The sequence below is a fragment of the Lygodium microphyllum genome, chromosome 20, assembly GCF_053477565.2.
Source record: "Lygodium microphyllum isolate KBCC chromosome 20, Lygodium_microphyllum_v1.1.10, whole genome shotgun sequence".
Lineage (NCBI taxonomy): Eukaryota > Viridiplantae > Streptophyta > Polypodiopsida > Schizaeales > Lygodiaceae > Lygodium > Lygodium microphyllum.
In genome coordinates this window covers 6975742-6995646 of record NC_141154.1, presented here as the reverse complement: position 1 = coordinate 6995646, position 19905 = coordinate 6975742, and the positions used below count along the sequence as shown (strand labels likewise).

The 19905-nt window shown below is 38.9% G+C and overlaps 1 protein-coding gene across 9 annotated transcripts in view; it reads right to left on the bottom strand.

Annotated features, from left to right (window-relative positions):
- The window catches only part of LOC148018669 (uncharacterized), a 42860-nt gene that overhangs the window by 10843 nt on the left and 12112 nt on the right, over positions 1 to 19905 (bottom strand). For 2 of the 9 annotated variants that reach the window (XM_087701383.1, XM_087701381.1), the window contains exons 4-6: positions 18721 to 18771; positions 18533 to 18626; positions 17810 to 17894 (exon numbers count right to left, since the gene is read on the bottom strand). In XM_087701383.1, coding sequence (XP_087557509.1) covers positions 17810 to 17894; positions 18533 to 18626; positions 18721 to 18771 — 230 coding nt within the window. The other 7 variants (XM_087701382.1, XM_087701388.1, XM_087701389.1 and 4 more) reach the window with 7 other exon arrangements.

Here is a 19905-nt window from a genome sequence, read left to right as displayed (position 1 = left end):
CGGTTGCGAGATTTGAAGTCTTCGTAAAATTTGTGTATGACCTTCTGCATGTGCGGAAACTGGTTCAGCAAGTCTGCGTATGCGAACAGAGTCTTCTAGGGAACAACTTTGCGGTTCTGTGCTTCTACGCAGGAACAGTCCTTATGGGAGTTTTTAGAATTCGTCAGTTTTAATCTCTGCTGACTTGGTGAACTTGCAGAGTAACGAAACTTGCAGGACTTGATAGACTTTGTAGATTATTGACTTCTGACTTAGTTGATTAAGCTTATAACTTAATCTGAATTTGACGACGAATTTTAGGGAGAGGGCCGTTTTTTCCGCCGCTGATCACGGCGTCAGCATGCCGCGATACTGGTCGATCAAATTTCTTTAAGTAAGCTTTTATAAAGCTTACTATTAACTCCCTAAGCTTTATTTTAAAGCTTATTGAACTTGTGGATATGGAGATGAGACTTATTGTCTCTATTTTCAAATGACTTGGAGAAGGAGATATTGATGTGGTCCTCCGCTTCCTTAGGCCGGTCCTTCGCGATCAGAGGCTGTAGACAGAGGTTCTTGACTACCAGGAATCCACCCGTATCGACCGTTCGCGATGAAACTGATTGTAGAGCTCGATCATTCCAGGAGCTCCGCCTTCGTGCAAGATGGATAGCGATTGGAAGCTCTCGATCTCAGCTTCGCTCTGATACCATTGGTGCACAGATCAGATGATGTATGCTCGTGTAGTGAGCGCCGGAAGGTCCCCAAGAACAAAAGAACTCTACTTTTTGCACAAAACTCAAGGTAGAAAGCATGCACGACATGAACAAGAGACCAATTGGGTGCAATCTCCCCCCATGCCTTATGTGAGCGCTCCACAAAGCATGTATTTTATGTATTAATCATCTTCAAGCTCAAATAATAGCCCAAATTACACAATAGCACGCTTTTGGCTTTTGAGTTTGCTTTAGTGCCAAATAGAAATAAAGCTAATGGGCGGGCGCCCAAAGAGTCAGGCATACCCAATAAGATGTCTAAATAAAAATATCATAATCGTGCGCCCATGCGCATACAAAATAATAAATAAATATCCAACGCCTTAATAAATAGGTGCGACAAAATATAGGCGCCATGCCTAAGGTATGCGCCCATCAAAATATAAGTGATAACTCGAATACATGCTATCCTCCAATGCTTTCCTCCGCCACTACTGCTATCTCTACACATCAACTAAAGCATTCACAATCATTAGTAAAATAATATAATTAAATCGACAAAAGTGAACACCTAGAAGTCTTCAGCTACATAAATAAATCAACTGGTTAGAAATCAATCCTAACCTTAATTTATCACGAGTGCGCACTCTAAACTCATAAATGTTTATTAATTTAATATGTATTTTGCGAGATCACCCGCTATGGAATCACCCATATACACACTAAATTAACGAAACACCCGAAAAGGATAGGCATCCCCATCTACTTCTCGCACAAAGAATCCACTTTGTGTATGAGCCTCAAGTCAACAAAGTTTACAGAATCCATTGTAAAACCTCACGGAATCCACCGTGGCACGAAATCCACCGTGAAATATGCCTCCTGGCATCAGAATCAAAGAATGGGTGACGCAGAGTGAAAGGAGAGTGAAAGTCTTGGCAAGCTGCCTAGCCCTTGTAGAAAGGAACAGAGTATTAGCAGAAAGCAGAGTAGAGGCTACACAGACAAGATTGGAAGCCCAACAACGTGCCTTTCTCACCACTATCTCAGATGTCACACAATCAAAGAGGAGGAGACCGTTGAGACATTAAAGAAAAAGCTGGAGATCACCTGCAAAGCTGTAAGGCATGGGCTGTGTGCTCAACCGCAAGGAGAAGGGACCAAACACCATATTGGGGAATATTGAAATTTTTCATAAGTTTGGGACACGTGGTAAAATCTTTGGATTTGTCATAACTTGAACACTATAACTCCAAATCGAGCACTCTATAGCTCAATAGATTCCATTTTTTAAGCACTTTCCAATGATAGGTCACATCATATGGTTTTAAGAAACTTATGGGCATGTTATCCGAGTGCCACCTTTTTTGTATTCAAAAAATGGGAATCGGGAGATTCCCAAACTCAGTAATATTGTGTTACCAGCCTAAGCCAACAAGATCAAATAAATTATTTGCTAAAAGGACAGGCCTAACGGTCCAAGATGTGGACCTACTAGGCTTTAAGGAAGGAGAGCCACAAGAGCCTAGGAGAGAAGATGAAATTTCAGAGGCCACTTCCAAAAGCATGGCTAGAATTTGAAATGGGGCAGCCAGACGAGGAGCTAGTCCTACAAACCTCCCTCTCCATGACCAGAAATGCAGCAAGAGGTGGGCACCACTGTAGAGAGAAAAGCACAAATCAAGAAGAAGAGAATGAGGATGTTGGAGCATGCAAGGAGAGGATTAAAAGCCCAACTAATAGTAGCCCCAAAAGTATCCATTCCACCACGAGAAGATTGTTTTCTAGTGAATTGGAATGTGGAGCTCATAGTGTGGTTTCGAGTTCAAATTCCCCTACACTATGCAGAGTACTATCAACCAAAGTGGTGGAGGAGGTGATAAGCATGGGAGGAAGGCTTGGCAATAGGTGGAACTAAGAGAGGGAGAAGAATCCAACACAATGGGGAATGGAAGCACTTGATTACTAGGAAAACAAAGTCATGGAGGTGCCCAGGATAGTGAAAGGCTACAAGTCCCAACCAAAGTGGAGGAGGAGAATCTGGGACGGCAACATGGATGTCTAGATGTCATTTTGTAACATACTACCCTTCAAGAGAAACAACCCCACATACATGCCATATCCAAGAAGGATAGAGGTGGATTTCAACCCTAACATCCACGACCGATATGATTTCTTAAAAATATACAATGTAAATGCCACCAAGGTGAAGGACTCCCTGACCTTCTCCAAGAATGACTTACGAGACTCGATTGCCCATTTTCTTAATGAGTTCACTTATTGCCCAGATGCCACCTTTATCACTACTTGTAACTATCTTATATTACTTAGGGTACTACTTAAACAGGATCATACACCACAAGAATACCACCTCCCGCACCCATTTTTTGATCTTAATGTCGGCATAGATAGCTGAGCCATGGCTAGGTTGATGATGCAAGATGCCCTCTTACCATCCTTTTTCATGGCCCTCTTGAAGGATATAAACGACAGCCACTTCACTAAGTGCAACCACTCATTTTTGTCCACAACTCCTCTCCAAGTTATAATGAACCTAAAATGGTATATGCATGGAATAGATTACCTTAGCAAGTCCCTCAAGCCCCCAACTTCTTCTCATTTGACCATGATGATGAAGAGTAGTTCTTTCTTACTTTTTTTTAAAGAAAATACCAAACGAAAAAAAAAAAGGAAAAAAAGAGGAAAAGAATAGAGTAAGAAAACAAAGAAGAAAATTACAAGAGAAAGCAAGAAACTCACTACATGAGCGCCACAATCACTACACCTAGGGGTCCTCAAGTTAGGTGCATCCAATGGCCTCAGTCAAACGACTTCATCCCTAACCCCCTTGCCCCTTTTTGATTCCTCACTTCACGCTTAGAGCACATCAAGGGAAGGATATACATAGGGAGGTTACACTCACCTATGATTAGTAGATATGTCTCCCTAAGCTTCACCCATCGCACCTCCCTTATGCACCAACCGGGTTCTCAAGTATGGGACAACACCTAGGTTTGGTTTGACCTAGGTCCCAGTCCCACTAGCATGAGCACATTACACCGCATAGTAAGGTTGACACACCCCTAAGCAACGCACTTTTCTTTTCCTTTTAAGAAAAGACGAAGGTAACCAACCACCGACCTCAGAGGCCTGACATACCCTCGGCCTCAACCACCTCAATCATTCGATAAGCTTCTCTTCCATGACCAATCTCCAGAAGGCCCTATCATTGACCCAATCAACCACCCTTCAACTCACTGACCCCTCAACAACAAAGACCTGCAAGTGCCATGGGACTAACACTCAACTAGAAGGGGGATAATGTTAACCCCAGTGCAAGACAATAAAAAAGAAAAGAAAAAATAAATCCAAGAAAATTTTGAAATGTGAACCCAATAAAGTCAACAAGAAGGAGTAAAGGCAAAAGATGCAAAGGAAACCTCAAAAAATGCAAAAGACGAAAGGTGTGTTTTTAAATGAAAGACACCCCTAAAATTTTGTAAAAGTGCGCCAACCTCCCTCCTGTGCAAATTGTAAAATCTAGACGGCATAGGTGAAGGGATAAGGTAAATAGAAAGGAATAGGAAAAGAGAACCTTGGCAAGATGCCCGGTCATGTAAAAAAGGGGATGGGTGGCCAAAGGATTTAGGACTTGTATATAAACTCAAAAAGTGAATGAGAAGCTCATTCTTGGGGTGTGGCAAAAGTAGCTCTCTTCTTCTTGTCTTCTCTTCCTCTTGCTTGTGCTTGTGCTTGTACTTGAGAGAGGGAGTGTGAGAGTGTAAGGGAGTGATTGTGTGAGGGTGAGGGACCATGGTGGAGAAACTCTCCATCTTCTCCTCTCTTCTTCTCTTCTCTTATTTTCTCTCATCTCGTACACCTGGCTAAGGTGGATGGAGCTTGAAGATAGAGGGTTGAGCTTGCTTGAGCTTGCATCATGGATCATGAAGCTACTGGAGTGCTTGAGGGAGGAGGCTACTCATTTGGGCATTAAGGTAAGATCACTACAATCATAGGATTGAAAATGCATCGACTATGTGAGAGATAACCATTAGAGCTCACTTGAAATACGTGAAACAATAAGCGGTCCTCCATGGTTCTTGGCGATCGAGTGTGAGCTCCCACTCCACTTCTACACAAGATACATAACATCTAAAGTCTTTTCTCTTTGATGTCTAAGCTTCTGTTAGTCTTGTAGCAACTCCTTACATTGCTAAATTTACTCTTATAACACTTGTACTTGATAAACCATATGTTGTATTTATTGCATTTAATGTTGCCCTTGCGTTCATGAGAGTTGTACACCTATAGTTACAATGGTTGCCAATTCAATTTCACCAATAAAAACATCATTTTCAATTGCAAGAAAGTCATTTTCTTCCTTCTCATCCATCATCCCATCTTCATTCTCATAGCATGCCCAATATAACATGTCTGCCCCCACTAGGTTATCTCTTCCTGCAATATGATGAGATTCAAGGTGGTTCAAAGATTTGATGTATGAAATCCATTACAGCATAGCAATGTCTGAGGTAGCAAAACTCATAATCATACCCAGTGACCAGTAAACAATCAGTCTCAATGACTACACGAGCACTTATAAAATACTCCTTATCACATTTAAGGGCTGTCACAATTCCCTATAATTCTCTTTTTACCTGTGGATACCTTCTCTATCGTTCAATCAATACTTGTACCAAACCAAATTGTATATTTTTGCCCTTCCCAATCATCTTGCCCAATTGCCCATCCAATCCCATGGGCTCATATAAAAAACAATAATAATGATAGGCTTCCCATGTGAATAATCAGCCTTTCTCAATGTAGGAGCAGATTTCAAGAGCCGCTTCAATTTCTTCAATGCTTTTTTATGCTTCATTTCCGAGTGAAACCTTTGACCTTTCCATATATCTGATATTGCACATGTAGCTAATATAGAGCATCAACTACATATGCAAAGTGAGGGATCCATATCAAATAGAACACACATGCACCCAAGAATATGCACACCTCAAACACATTCATGTATACATCTTGCATTCTATCAATCCCATTTGCCCATAGGGCCCACACATATGCCCAACAATGAAAACCTCTTCAACTCCAAAGCCAAAAAGAGTTAAATGCACCTCTTTTAGATGCATCAAAATCCTTTCGTAATCAACAATATGATCTGCAACAAACTGTTTGCACCCATGAGCATCCATCTCTTCATTCTTTTCATCCACTACACATCCTTTGATTGGAACATCATCCAAGAATGGCATTGACAATTGTGGTATAAAATCCCTAAGTACCCTATTCATAGCATTTGTCATGTGCGCCAGAGAGTTTGTCGCACCCTACGGGAGAGTACATATCCATACTAACCTTAAGGGAGTCTTCATGGTTGTGATATCCCTGCTTCAATTGCAAGCTAAAACTGATCATACCCCGAGTAAATATCACCCAAAGAATAGATCACTTTGCCTACAAAAGCCTCTGCAAATTCATCAACCACAGGACCTGTACCCATATTTCTTATGGTTGCTTTATTGACCGATTTCATATCTTGAGTAGATCTCAAATACCCATTCTTTTTGGGCACAGTAAACCAATGATTTGAATACGGGGCTAAAGACGGCTCCAAGATCTTCATGTGAATATTTTCATTTAGCAAATCCATTAGCTTTGGCAAGTAAGCTTTAAGCACTAGAATGTGCCTCAAGTTCCATGGTACATGTGGCACAGTAAATATTACTATAGGAGAGAAAACATTTGGATCCACATAACCTATTTCAATTGACTGAAATGCAAATGCTTTCCCATGCCTAGCCAACATCTACATAAAACAATCTCTTTCAGTAGGCAAAAGAAACCCTTATGCATCAACTTTCAATTCATGTAATGTTTCAAATGTAAACTGATGACCTATATATTTAGGATCCCATAAACTTGGCTGTCTTGATAACTTCTCATACATACCCTCACAATTTGGTGGAAGCGGCAAAGCAACTAGTTTCACCTTTTTATCAACCATCATATACTTTGTCTCCACAACTTCTTCAGCCCATTGTAATCCTTTTTGTTGAGCAAACAATGATATAACATCATACATGTCCAAAGAACATACTGACAACACTTTATTTTTAGTCTCATTTTTTGCTTGTATAGTTACTGAAATTTTTCCCATAGTGTCAATAATATTCAGCCCATAAAAGAGGCCTAAAATGCCTTCATTTTGAGATAGCAACCCCAATGCTCTCCATTCATTGGTAGCCCATTTCATAGATATGCGTTCAGTCTTGCACATAGAGGTACACAAGATAAAGACAAATCCCAATGAATCAAAGCACTATGTATTGATAAAACCTGAGAAGATAAGCAAAATCCTTATCTTGAAGAATACTTAGAAGCAATCTCCAAGCATTTGATCTCCTAGAGCTCCCTGGTAGACAAAAAACATGCACCAAACACTAGCTTCTTCTTTGCTTCTCAGATCACAAATCTAATGGTTTCGTTGGCTTTGAAAGGGGGATACAACCCAAGGATGCTTGATTGGATCACTCCTTCTTCTCCTTATTCAGAGCGTTATTTGCTGCATCGCATGCCACATGAATTTGGAAGCCCCTTCTTTTGTACGTGAGATCTCCCAAATTTGGCTGAAAAGCCACTTGCTTTTTGCATGTCACTCTATTCCAGAAGTTTTCTACACCTTTTTTAGATATTTACAAGAAATAATATCCAAAATATCAAAAATACGCTAAACTTGTCCAAAATTCCTGTATTTTGGAACTAACCATACTATGGACACTAGCACTAATGACTAAGATGACATTGACTCTCTAGATTCATAAGAAAGTTGAATGATAATGCTCTCCAAGTTTTCTCACATTGTGTCCGCATAGCGACATGACGTCGTATTATAGTACTTGATATTAGGACAACAAATCTTGTAAAGATTTTATCTCCCAACGAATTTTGTGCCCTAAGAAATTGCATGAAGCTATTAAGAGTGCAATCCATCATGGAAGACGTGGCGTAGAAGGTAAGTGCAAGGATGCTTGGGAGAGGAGAAGTGGTTGGAAAGTTAAAAAATGAAAATGAGACCAAGTGAATGGTTTTTATAGGTCATGGACTTAAAATTTTAATTTTTTAAAATCCATTAAATTTTTTAATAGATTTTTAAAAAGTTAAAAAAAATAAAATCACATGACAATCTAAAACTTAGAAAATTGGTTAATCTAAAATATATATTAAAAATTAAAAAATAAAATCTTTCAATCTATTCATTGTTAATTTTTTATACATCATTTTGCACACCAATTCTGATTTATTGCAAAGCACTCGATAACATATAAATATTCTCCATGCTTTTGTCTGTCTTTAAAAAAATCAAATAAGATTTGAAATACTATGTAACTAAAATTAAAAAAATTCAATATTAAACAAGCTTGCCTTTCTACCATGAATATAGAAGTTAAGGCTTCCATACAAACATTTCCCATCAAGACAAGATGCTCCTATAGACTTAAGAGACTCAGACAATCACTCAATGTGATTGACTCAATCATTCCACTTGGTATATGAATTTGAATATCAAATTCTTGTCCCATGTCTCCAATGGACTCGAAGAAGGGAATCCACTGCCTTGCTTTCAGTAATAGAAGCGCATGTACAATCAAGTCAAAAGGTAACACTAGAGACAACCACTCTACATGAAAAGATGTCAACTTTGTGCACCCAACCCACCTCACATGCAAAGCTTTGTATATCCTAGACAAGCTTCCCAAAGGCTGATCCTCAACAAGATTCGAATGGAAAATGTCTGATAGGAGAGAAGAAGTAAAAATCTCAAAAACACATGAGAAGTTAAGAACATAAAATCAGTGACTTACAATTCAAGGCGAAGAATTATAAATAGTTCTTGGAGGTAGCTTCAAGTCCTTCACATCATACACATATCAAACTGATGCAACAAGACCACCATCTCAAGCCTTGCGAAACATAAGCACTCTGCCCTTCCAATGATTGTGCAGTACACCACGACAACATACTCAATGAGGTCCTATTACTCAAGGTTGCATGTAGACCCATGAATCCTTCTTGAACAGTGCTCATTCCCATTTGCCATGTTCATTGACTATGTGGCTATGGCTATGTGAGCATAGAAAGATCATAATTTTTCTAGAATGGAAGAAAAAAATTTACCATGAAAGAAAGAGAGAAGTTGGGTGTTGGGTGGCTATGGCTAAGTTGTGTGGCTATGGCTATGCTCAGAAGAAAGAGAGAGGATGGGTACTATATGGCTATGACTATGTGAGGATAGAAAGATGAGAAGATTTATGGAATGGAAGTAAGAGAATGACCATGGAAGAAAGATAGAAGCTGGGTGTTGTGTAGCTATGGCTAAGAGAAGCTCAGGGTCGTATGGCAATGGCAAAGTATAGAAAGCTAAGAAGATTTGTGGAATGAAGGTAAGAGAATGACCAAATTGGAAGCATGTCTTGCAAAAAGACACCAAAAATTGCATTTCTTTACTACACATGTCATAAAAAGAGGTTTTCGTAGGGAGAAAGTCATTTTTGGAGGGGGAGGGCATTTCCAAATTTTGGGTAACCTTTTTGGACGCCCAATGGGACCCACCTAAGATGGGGTGATAAAAGTGGGGGGAGGGGGTTGAATTGTAAAAGGGGACATAGGGGAACGAGCCTATAAGTAGTAGGGACAAAGGGAAAAAGGGAATGGATAAAATGTGCACACCACCCCCTCTCTCATTGGTCCACCTCAAATCTTTAGAAGAGTTATTAACCCTTAAGCTAAATTGCCCTTTTGGAGTCCATATTCCCCCTAATGAACAAACTCAGTCTTGTTAAGCAAGTAGATTGACATGGCATGATATAGATTCATGGTTCCATAGTCTTTTTTGAACCCTTTGTCAACCCTAGTCTTGATCGTGATCATGGTATATGCTCATACCCAACATGCATCACAATCATTCTAGGCTACTTCTGTACCAAGAAAAAGAACAAGGTAGACTCACAATCATAACCAAGCAGGTCATGATATTTGTGATTATGCTAGATAAGGGTTTCAATCAAAACAAGCAAGTCATGTTTGCCTAGCCACCATAAAAGCTCCACCTGCCTTCTAACTATATTGCTTACGTAGCCATTGTAAAGTTGCTCATTGTCTATGTGGTCACCAGAGGGAAGAAGGTAAGAAAGCGCACCCCTCCTACTCCCTCGCAAAAAAAAATAGTAGTCAACATGTGGTCTTGAGGGGCTGCCAAGGCATAGTTACAACCCTCTCCTTCTATCCTTCTCTTTTGGTTCTTAGCTTGTGGCCATCCCAAAGTTCCACATGGCCTTGATCAACAAGGAATCACCTTCTCTACTCCCTAATGCAATTTCTCAAGCATCCTTCTCAAAAATTTCTCTCATGAAATCCCATCAATTCTACATAGAGAATTAAATCAAATTGTACCATGAATTCAAGTAACAATGGTCAAGTATACCTCTTCTTTTCAAAGTAATTTTTGGATGCAGATTAATAGTAGACTTGCTTGCCACAATAGTCTTTCTTTTGCAAAAGCTTGCCTCCTCCCTCACACTACACTTCCTCTCACAAGAATATAGCCAACCCTTCTTATGACTCGACATGATAAAGAGCTATACCTCTTGTTTGTCAATGGAAGAGACTAAAAAGCAAAAACGCATAACATAGAAGGCAACCTAATTCAAAAAGCAAAAAACTCTTCAAACTATCCCAAACTTATATCTGAGTCAGACTAATAGTCCAATCCAATCATGTATTAGATATTGATATCTAACCCCTCTCATGGTCATGACTACCCCTTTACTATTTGCATGCTTTTGTGTTCGTCTTGTGGTTTATACAAAGATTTAAGCAAGCATAAGACAACAAGGTTAATATTACAACCTTCTTTGTTTTTGAGTTTTGATTTTAGTACTTCCATTCTCATATTCCTATCCTATTCATCTCAATCTTTCCATTTTAAATCCATCGAATCCACTCTATTGATCCAGCCTTTCTATCTAGCCCTACGTGTTTCAAAGTGAGAAATTAACCTCCTATTTTGCCCACATGGTAAGAGTGTAAGCTCCTTGGTTAACTCTATCTTGGTCCCAACAATGGAACCAAAATGTTAGCTTTTATGCACAATAGTAGGACTTTGGATGGAGATCTTATTATTTTTAAGAGCTTCAACTATTCTGACTAAGCTATCCCTCACCGAGCTTCCTTACACTCTGTCCCAACAACCATACACTCCTCAAGAAAGCACAAAATACAAGACTAGACTCAAGGTGTTGTGAGCTCACCTTTACCTATTGTGTTGGGGTTGAAACTAGAAAGGCGTACAAATAGTTCCATGATACAAGTAGTGCTCCTCAATTCAAATTCACTACTCCATACCTCCAAATTTGATCCATGAATGCACCACAAAAAGAGTCTAGTTTGACATCCCAATCCTTCCTATTTTCGTGCACAACCTCCTTCAACATTTGGAGTAGAAACTTATTGGAGATTTTAGCCTACCCATTAGTTTGAGGATGGTACAAAGTTGACTTCTTATGCAAGATCATATGTGTGCTTGTCAATTCATCTTTTACATGATTCATAAAGTGCTTGCCTTCATCACTTAGAAGCTCGATTGGACACTCAAACCTAGTTATAATATTTCAATATAGAAATTTAGACACGCTCCTTGTTGCTTTATCTTGTATTTCATGATCTTCCACCCACTTATTACAATAGTCGATGCATATCAAAATATACCAATTTTGCACGTATTTAGTAGTTTGATTAACCAATCTTACAAAATCAATCCCCCATTTTTGTGTATATTTAGTAGCTAGATTAACTGGTCCTACAAAATCAATTCCCAAATTTTAGAATGGTTTAAATGGTAATATCATATAATCTTGCATTCCATATAGCTATAGTTGACCCTCCTTTATGTGTGTCATATGATTGACACACTACTTAATATATAGTCATGTGCCTCATTCAACACTATTGGCCACCATAAATCATCTTAAAGTATTTTTTGAGCTATAAGTTCCCCTAAAAAATGTCCTCTTGAAATTCTTGCATATGCTTCTTGAAGGACAATAAACTTTTTTAACTTGGATATACATCTCTTCGATATTGATCTTTGTCTTTCTTATATAGCATTCCACATACCACTTGGTAACACCTTTCGTTTGTTGATCTCTAGTAAGGTCACTACACATCACTCAACTCATATTCTTTCAAAGATAAAGTCAAAGTCAAAGTACAAGTAACATGAGTCGCTTTGAAAGATGTATCAATTTTTTAGTGACTTCAAGATAATGTTTTTTAGGCACTTGTCCTTTTTTTCAAAAGGATCTCATTCTTGTGTGCGCAACTTTAAGAGCTCCCTTCTCCTTACTTCTACCTTATTCTCTTGTGCACCTTATCAGAGAAAGATAGAAAGAAAGATAGTGATGTTAATGTCTCTTAAGATGCCCCAAAGGCAACTAGGACAAGATGAAAAACTCAAGATCCATATACAATTCACTTTAGTGTTGCTAATGGCACAAATAAACATGAACTACTAAGGCTACAAGAGTTACTATATAAGGTAATGACCCTAAAGAAGCTTGATGCTTAGACTTTTTAAGCTCTTCTATGATGGCTTGACCACCTCGATAAACTACCCATTTTCCCTCTTTTCCAATTGTTTTCATCTTGGCAATCTCATCTAGTCATGCTTTGAGTTGTGTTGGTGTGAGCTCATCTATGATGATCCACTATGTGGCTCCCTTGAAACATTTTGATTGCTTTAGTGCTTCAATTTCATATTATACTTCTCCAAACTCCAAGGTGCTTGGCTATTCCCTCGTTTGGTGATGTGTCATGGTGTCGCCCACTTAAAACCCCAATTCTCTAATATTGCCTTTAGTTTAGTTTCTAACCTACATGACTCTGGATATTCTTCATAGTTTTCATCCTCTTATTCCTCTTGTGTTTCTTTATGCCACCCATTAAGAAGTCCTCCTAATCATGCATGAGATTCAAGCTTCTTTTGCAATGTAACTTCATTAACTATAGAAAAAATAATATTTGGGACACCTCATATATCTACTTCCTTGTATTAATTTCCTTTTGTACATCCTCTTGCACTCTTGTTGTCATGTCCTTGACTTTGTCTTCAATCTTCTTATTAGTAGTAATCACCTCCATAATCAACTTCTCCTCCAATTGGGCCAAGCATGCATGCACCTTAGGAAGTGATTCTGAGAGTGTGAGTGAGTGAGGGAGTGAGTGACTATTAGGACAAGCTCTTCTCTACCTCTTCCTTCTTTTTCTTTCCCTCTTTGTGGAGCATTCATGGATTGGGTTCAAAGTAATGGAGTAGCAAATTCAAATGGAGAAACACTACTCAAATTGTGGAGCCATTTGCAAGCCTTTTGACTATCAAGTACAAAATGATAGGTAAGTATGAGAGTGCAAGACACCTCTATTCTTGCATTTTTTTTCTTTCTTGGGTAGAGTGCACAATAGGGTTGAGAAAGAGCATAAGGAAGCTCGGTGCAATGCAAGATAACTTAGGCGACATATTTGAATATCTTGAAAATAATAAGACCTCTATCAAAAGTCTCATTATTGTGTAAAAGCCAACGATAACGAATTGTAACATATGATCATAGTAAGAGTTTGCATTAACAACTTGAGCTTCAAATAATTTAGCATTGGTCGATGATCATTGATAAGTTCTCTAGAATCTTCTCCCTCCAACCTACTTGAGAAATCTACTATTGCATACTCCTTTGCCAATGAATGCATCACCTTGTAATCAAATTCTTGCCAAAAGCAACATCCATTGAAGTAATCCTTCCCATAAGGTAAGGCTTAGTAATTATATACAACAAAGTTGATGACCCACATGGAAGATATCCTAGTTTCCCAACAAATAATACTTGAACCTTTACCCAAGGCTTCTCCTTCAATTACCTCAACAAAGAGATAGGGGATTGATAAAGAGCTTGTAAAATAAGCGTAGTGAACCTTATAAAACATATGCTTTTCTTTGATGTCATATGAATCATTTTGAAAACTCCATAAAATGTTACCTTGTATTGGTACTCTTTCCATTGGTAGTTTGATTTTCAAAAATAAGCACACATGCAAGCATTTTGAAACAAAGATGTCTTTTGGAATTATTTGGTGGATCTGTCTAATATTGTATACCCAAACAACAAGAGCCCATCGCCCTATACAAAGACAAACCCAAACTCACCTCTCTTCCCTAACGCACATTAAAGAGTGAATGAAACGTCTTTACAAGTAATAGTGGGAATGCAACCTTGGAAAGATTGGGACCTCTCAAGGATATGAAAAAACCTGCCCACACACACTACACCTGAAACACTACACTATTTAAGGATTAGTTTTATGGTGAACATGAAATTTTGTTAGTACTCAAAATAGGCAAACCAATAATAAGTGCAAGGGCCTTATGATTGCTTATAAATTTATACATTGCAAATGCTTTTATTACTTCTAATTATGTCTGCATCCAAGGAAAATTCTATATCAATAACCTCTGTCAAATTTGTACAAATTCTTGTGATTTTGAAGAGTTTTACCAAATTAACCTAAGAAAAGCAAATCATGGCTACTATGTTCCTAAGTTCTCAAGCCAAAGAAAATCTATTGTATCATTATGAGGAAACACCTAAATGCATACTTGCTAACATCCTAGAACTCTAATATCATGCCCTATTCTTGTCTTGTAAAAGCATTCAATGATACGACTCAAGGTCATTACATACTTCCTTTACATTTGTTGGTCTTCACTATTAACTATGATGTAAACATATAAAGTTGAGCATTAACTACAACTCATAATAAGGAACTAGGAACTCTAATCAAAACAAGGATACATTTTCAAAACCTAACTTAGAGAGGGTCATTATGAAGAGACACTAAGGAAAGCAAGTGAGACCCTATCTCCGACTTCCAAAAGCCTTAGTGCCATGCCAAATAGCAACACAACATAAAGAAGGTTGCTCGATGCTCTACCCTTGCATCTAAGCATTGCCACCTAATGGATAGAAGTTTTGGGGAGCACACTATCTATGGCTAGCACAATATGCCAACTTGCATGTTTGTACAAAGAAATGTGGCCAAGCATTTGATGTGTGCTTAGCGAAATCATATTCTATACTAGGAAATAATCCATACGACATGAACAAATGTAACTAAACCCTATTCAATACTAGGAGTTAATCCATATCACACGAATAAAGAAAAGGCAAAAGTGTCCTCAAAAAAAAAAAAAAAGACACATGAATTGCTTGATTATTTTTGAATTCCTGCAATGAATTACATCTTTCCACTTTGAAACAAAGGTTAAGTTTTCAATGACCACGTTTTTTATGTAAGAAGAGTTTGGAAAGAGTTCATAGGTTTTGAATTTATACGAAATGTGCTCCTATGCAACACTAGCACAAAGCAAACGACTGTAAGTACCATTGCAATAAACTCCACCTCCACATGCATTCTAAATCAGACTAGCAAACTAATCTCCCTTAGCTTATCACCTTTGATTTTAACAATTCATCATGGTGATCATTCGAACTAATGGTGGCAATTAGGGGGATATCCCACAGTATGTCTGCTATTATTAGATTAAATCGCCTAGCTTTTGTCTCTGTGATGCACTCAATTTTAGGCTTATGATGCAGACTCTATTAACTTGTGTACACTTGGAAAAACCGGTATACAGCTGGATTTCAAACTCAACGAAAAGAAAAAATTATGATCGTTGAAACCTACAAGGAGTCACTATTGATTAGGACTTCCTAATCCTGTCTGCTTACAGCTTGTATTTCAACTATCTCTATGGACGTAGAAGCCAATGGTAGCTTTGCCTCTGGCAAGATGGTGTGTGCATCTAAAAGCTTTATGCATTGCAGTTTCCATTTCGCCATCAAAAACTCGATCGAGTGATGCCCGCTGCATAAAACGAGAACACAAGTCCAGCAAACTTTCAAGTTATACCAAAAGACCCCAAGTGACACAAAACACTCCCTATACAAAGTACTCTCCAGAATAATTCACCATTAGAAAAACCTTACCCTACTCTAGTAGTGCAAGTTGATTCAATGGCATGTGTTCCAACATGAAGTTTGCAAGTCTGCCATTCATCCTACCTCTGCATCTTATACTCTTTTTTTGCAAGTCTGCCATTTATAGATTCTGCAGGAGAAGCCTTCTAAGAACAAGATCTAGGTCCGTTATCATAACCAAGCACAGGTCAAGTGTCTACAAGAAAAGCCACCCCAAGCGAGAGCAACTCACAGCCATATGACACAGAAAGCTCCAAAGACTCCAGACCAAACGTGTTGAACATATGGGCAGTCCAATCCCATGGATGGTGAGGAGGTAAGTTCAAAGGAATTGCATACAGGCTACATGCTGGAGTGGCTTGTCTTGGCAAGCTGAGTACCAACTGCCAAGCTACAGCCTACAACCAACCACAAGATTGTAGAGACCATTCGGAGCCAAGCTTGTGCCACACAAGTGTCTAAAATTTTCTAATAAAGTCATCAAAAACATCCTAGAGCTTGTCTGTGGATTAATCTTGTTGGATGTCAATTAGAAGAATCTGTCATTCCTGCTAGGTATGTATCAAGAAAAGTTCTAGGGTACTGAAGAGGGGTATGGAGAATCCTCCAGAATCACTCCTACAATCTACTGCACACAGTGCAATGGCTGGTTCTGAAGACCTGCAGGGGCCAGGAAGTATTAACAAAGCACATAGAAAGGGCTAGGATCAGTCCACTACCATTTCTGATGATGGGCTATTACTCTCACCCTCTTTAGACTACATCCATGAGACTTTCCAAGATGAAGGCAGTGCAGTTGATTTGGACAACATTGTCTGAAGTATTATGATTCATGAACTGTCCATACTAAACCAAACTAATGGTCTTCACAGCTTACAACATGCAGGTTGGGTTAGGGCAGCCTGCTATTGGCCATGAGCATCTGGAAAACCATGAGGGTGAGGAGAGGTAAGATGCATCCATGAAAACAGGTCAAGAAGTAGAAGCTGGTCAATAAGTAGGAGCAACATGACCCCATGCTCAGTATGAACAGGAGCCAAATGGCCTGGTATGAGGTGGTTTGATGTTAGAAGGTGCTGATCTCTTTCTTCAGCCCTTAGGGCAGGGTGCTGAAATAAAAACAGGCTACGACTTCCATGCACTGAAAATGGCTGCAATGAAACTGTCTCGTGTTGTCAGGTCAGGACAGTCCATGGGTAGGAAGGGCAGTGAACAAACACTACAAGAGCTCAGGAACATGCTCAATAACTTGCCAAGCAACCTTTGCTCTCAGTGAGCAGTCATCTTGAAGAGAGTTTCAAATAAAGTGCTCAAGTCGATTCACGCAGGACATCCAACTACAGACAAATGCACTGTACTAACTTGACTCAAAGGCCAAATAGCCTATGCCAATGAATCCATTATAACTAAAATCACCTTAAAGGTAAGTGTCTGTGTCATCTGCGAGTTCCATATACAGCAGCTCCTCAGAATGTGAGGATGGGCAGGTGGAGGTCACAGAGCCCACTAAAATGAGCTGAAAGAGATTTGCTAGTGACCTCTACAAGAACATTTATGAACAAGAAGCAAGGGGGCAGCTTTGTTGAGTGTTAAAAGGAGAAGGGGGTAGCTGTGACATGTGTTGAGGGATAAGATGCTATAGTGATGCCTTCAGATACCTGTAGCAACAGATACTGCCCACCACCTTCTCCAAAGGGACCAGCCTCATGCACTAGCTATCCCTGATGCACAAGTTGATGCAACAACATACTATTGCTATGCCTACTCCTCCAAGGCTTCAGTGTTGTAGTCCAAGAATGTAAACTTTATTTCCTTCCACCTAATCACATCATGCAGGGAACATTTTCATTCAATCATCTGGTCATAATCATCATAAGTGCATTCTTGGGAATAATAAATTTAACTTTTCTCAAGCTTTTAGTTTATCCAGTAAATTTCTCTTTAATTCACAATGAGAAAATCATTTTTTCATTGGAACATAGATTCTGTTACAAATTGAGACACATACTTTACCTGCGTGACTCATATCCAGCAATAAAAACTGCTTTGATGTTCTTGTGAAGCATAAAAGCCACAGTGGCAAAAAGGTCATCAAAATCTAGATTTCATTACACACAAGGAGAAAAAGCACCCAAAGACAGGAAAGGTTAGATAATAGTCTATAAGGAAATGAACGAGAAGCAAAAACACATATACAAATAAAAAGCCATTTGATGCTTCATGCCATTAGCTAATAACTTGGGAGAAGCTTCTTGAAGAAGCTATTATAAAGGAAACTTCTAGAAGAAGCTTGCGGAAGGAAGCTTATGAAATAACCTATGCCTCGTCACGAAAGCTTCCTCTTTTTTTTTTAAATAAACCTTCTGTGATGTACGTCTATACAACAATCTTCTTTGTTTAGCACTGGTTAAAAGTTAGTATTGGTTGATATTTTTACCACTGCAGAGTCTTGTAATCTGCAATGCAAGGTATAATTTGAAGCTCATATAAAGGAAATAGGCTCTTTCCCACCTAGTGCTCAGTCTAAATCTACTGTCCCTTTTTCAACTTAGTTATTCAATAGAAGATTGACTAAGCAGGATTAGAAGAACTTGTATACTGCAGTTTCTATTGGTGCAGTATTCCAAGGACTAGACGAAGTCCATGAAGTTTAAACAGTTCATCAACAAATAGAATGTAGAAGATGCACGACAAAGACAAATAATGCCAAGAGTAGAATGAAACAGAGACACAAACCTCTAGGGTTGTATAATACATCAGCTCCAAGAATTATGTCTGGATTCGAATTTAATGAAGCAGAGTCCCAAGTGGCCCAGGTCAACTCTTCCACCTGAACGATTACAGATTAAATGTTGCATGAATCTAAAAACATGGAATACACTATTTCACTTACTTGTACCATGACCATAAGAGAAACAAAATACCTTGCACTCAACTCCATTTTGCTCGCAGTTTCTCTTCATGTTCTCTAAAACCTTCTCAACATTTAGCTTGATTTTAGCAAGCAGAGGTTAAGCCAAACCAATTAACTTGCCAAAACTCCAAGAAAATACCAAAATGGAGATGCTGCCAAACAAATAAACTACACTTCCAGCATATAATGTGAAGACTGCTTTTCTGAATGATCATCTTCATGAGGAGGTTTATGTCACTCAACCTCCTAGCTTTGTTCAAAAAAAGTCAGAAAGCAAAGTGTGTCATAAGCATAAGGCCCACTATGGTTTAAAGTAGGCACCTAGGGCATGGTATGAGAAGATACATGCATACTTTGATTGCTCTCAGCTTCAGTAATTCACAAACTGAAAAGCATACTTTATGCCCACAAAGATGGGGATAGCCTCTTGATTCTCGGGAATTCCCATGATTTGAAGAGCTTCTTCATCGATGGTCTACATCAACAAACTTCATTTGCATTGGCACTCTTCCTATCACCCTCAGATCTGCATCTTCTTCAGCCTTCAACCACATCCAAGATCTGAGAGGGGGTGTTAGCAATCATGTTTATCATACAGAGTCATCTCCTACCTATGAGTCTCAATCTGAGTCAAATGGGGAAAAATAAAAAGGACTGGACATCAGACTCACCTCCCACCCATACAGAGTCATCTCCTACCTATAAGTCTCAATCTGAGTCAAATGGGGAAAAATAAAAAGGACTGGGCATCAAACTCACCTCCCACCCATAGAGCCAAACGAGCACTCCCCCAAGACTAGGAGCTAGTAACACTTCGGGTCATGACCACATCCCAAGGGTTGACGTGACATGTCAGCAACCCATACCATCCCAATGTACGGATGTGACCAATGGTCCAAGAGTCCAAGAGTGGTGATCACACAATAATGTGCACAATAGGTTCTTGAGTCCTATAAATAGGACTCAAATTGTCCCTAATCTCAAAGTTTCCTTAGTGCATTCGCACCAAGTCAGTGCAAAGTGCAACGAATGCAAAAGCATATGACCCAACTAAAAGAAAATGAACATGGAGAGAAGAGGGAGAGAGAAAGGGACAGTAGAACACAAAAGTCTATAGTGAATAAATGCTAAAATAAAAAAGTAAATATGTACAAGGGCTATGGAGTGCTTATTTGACCCCTGTTATTTAAAAGAG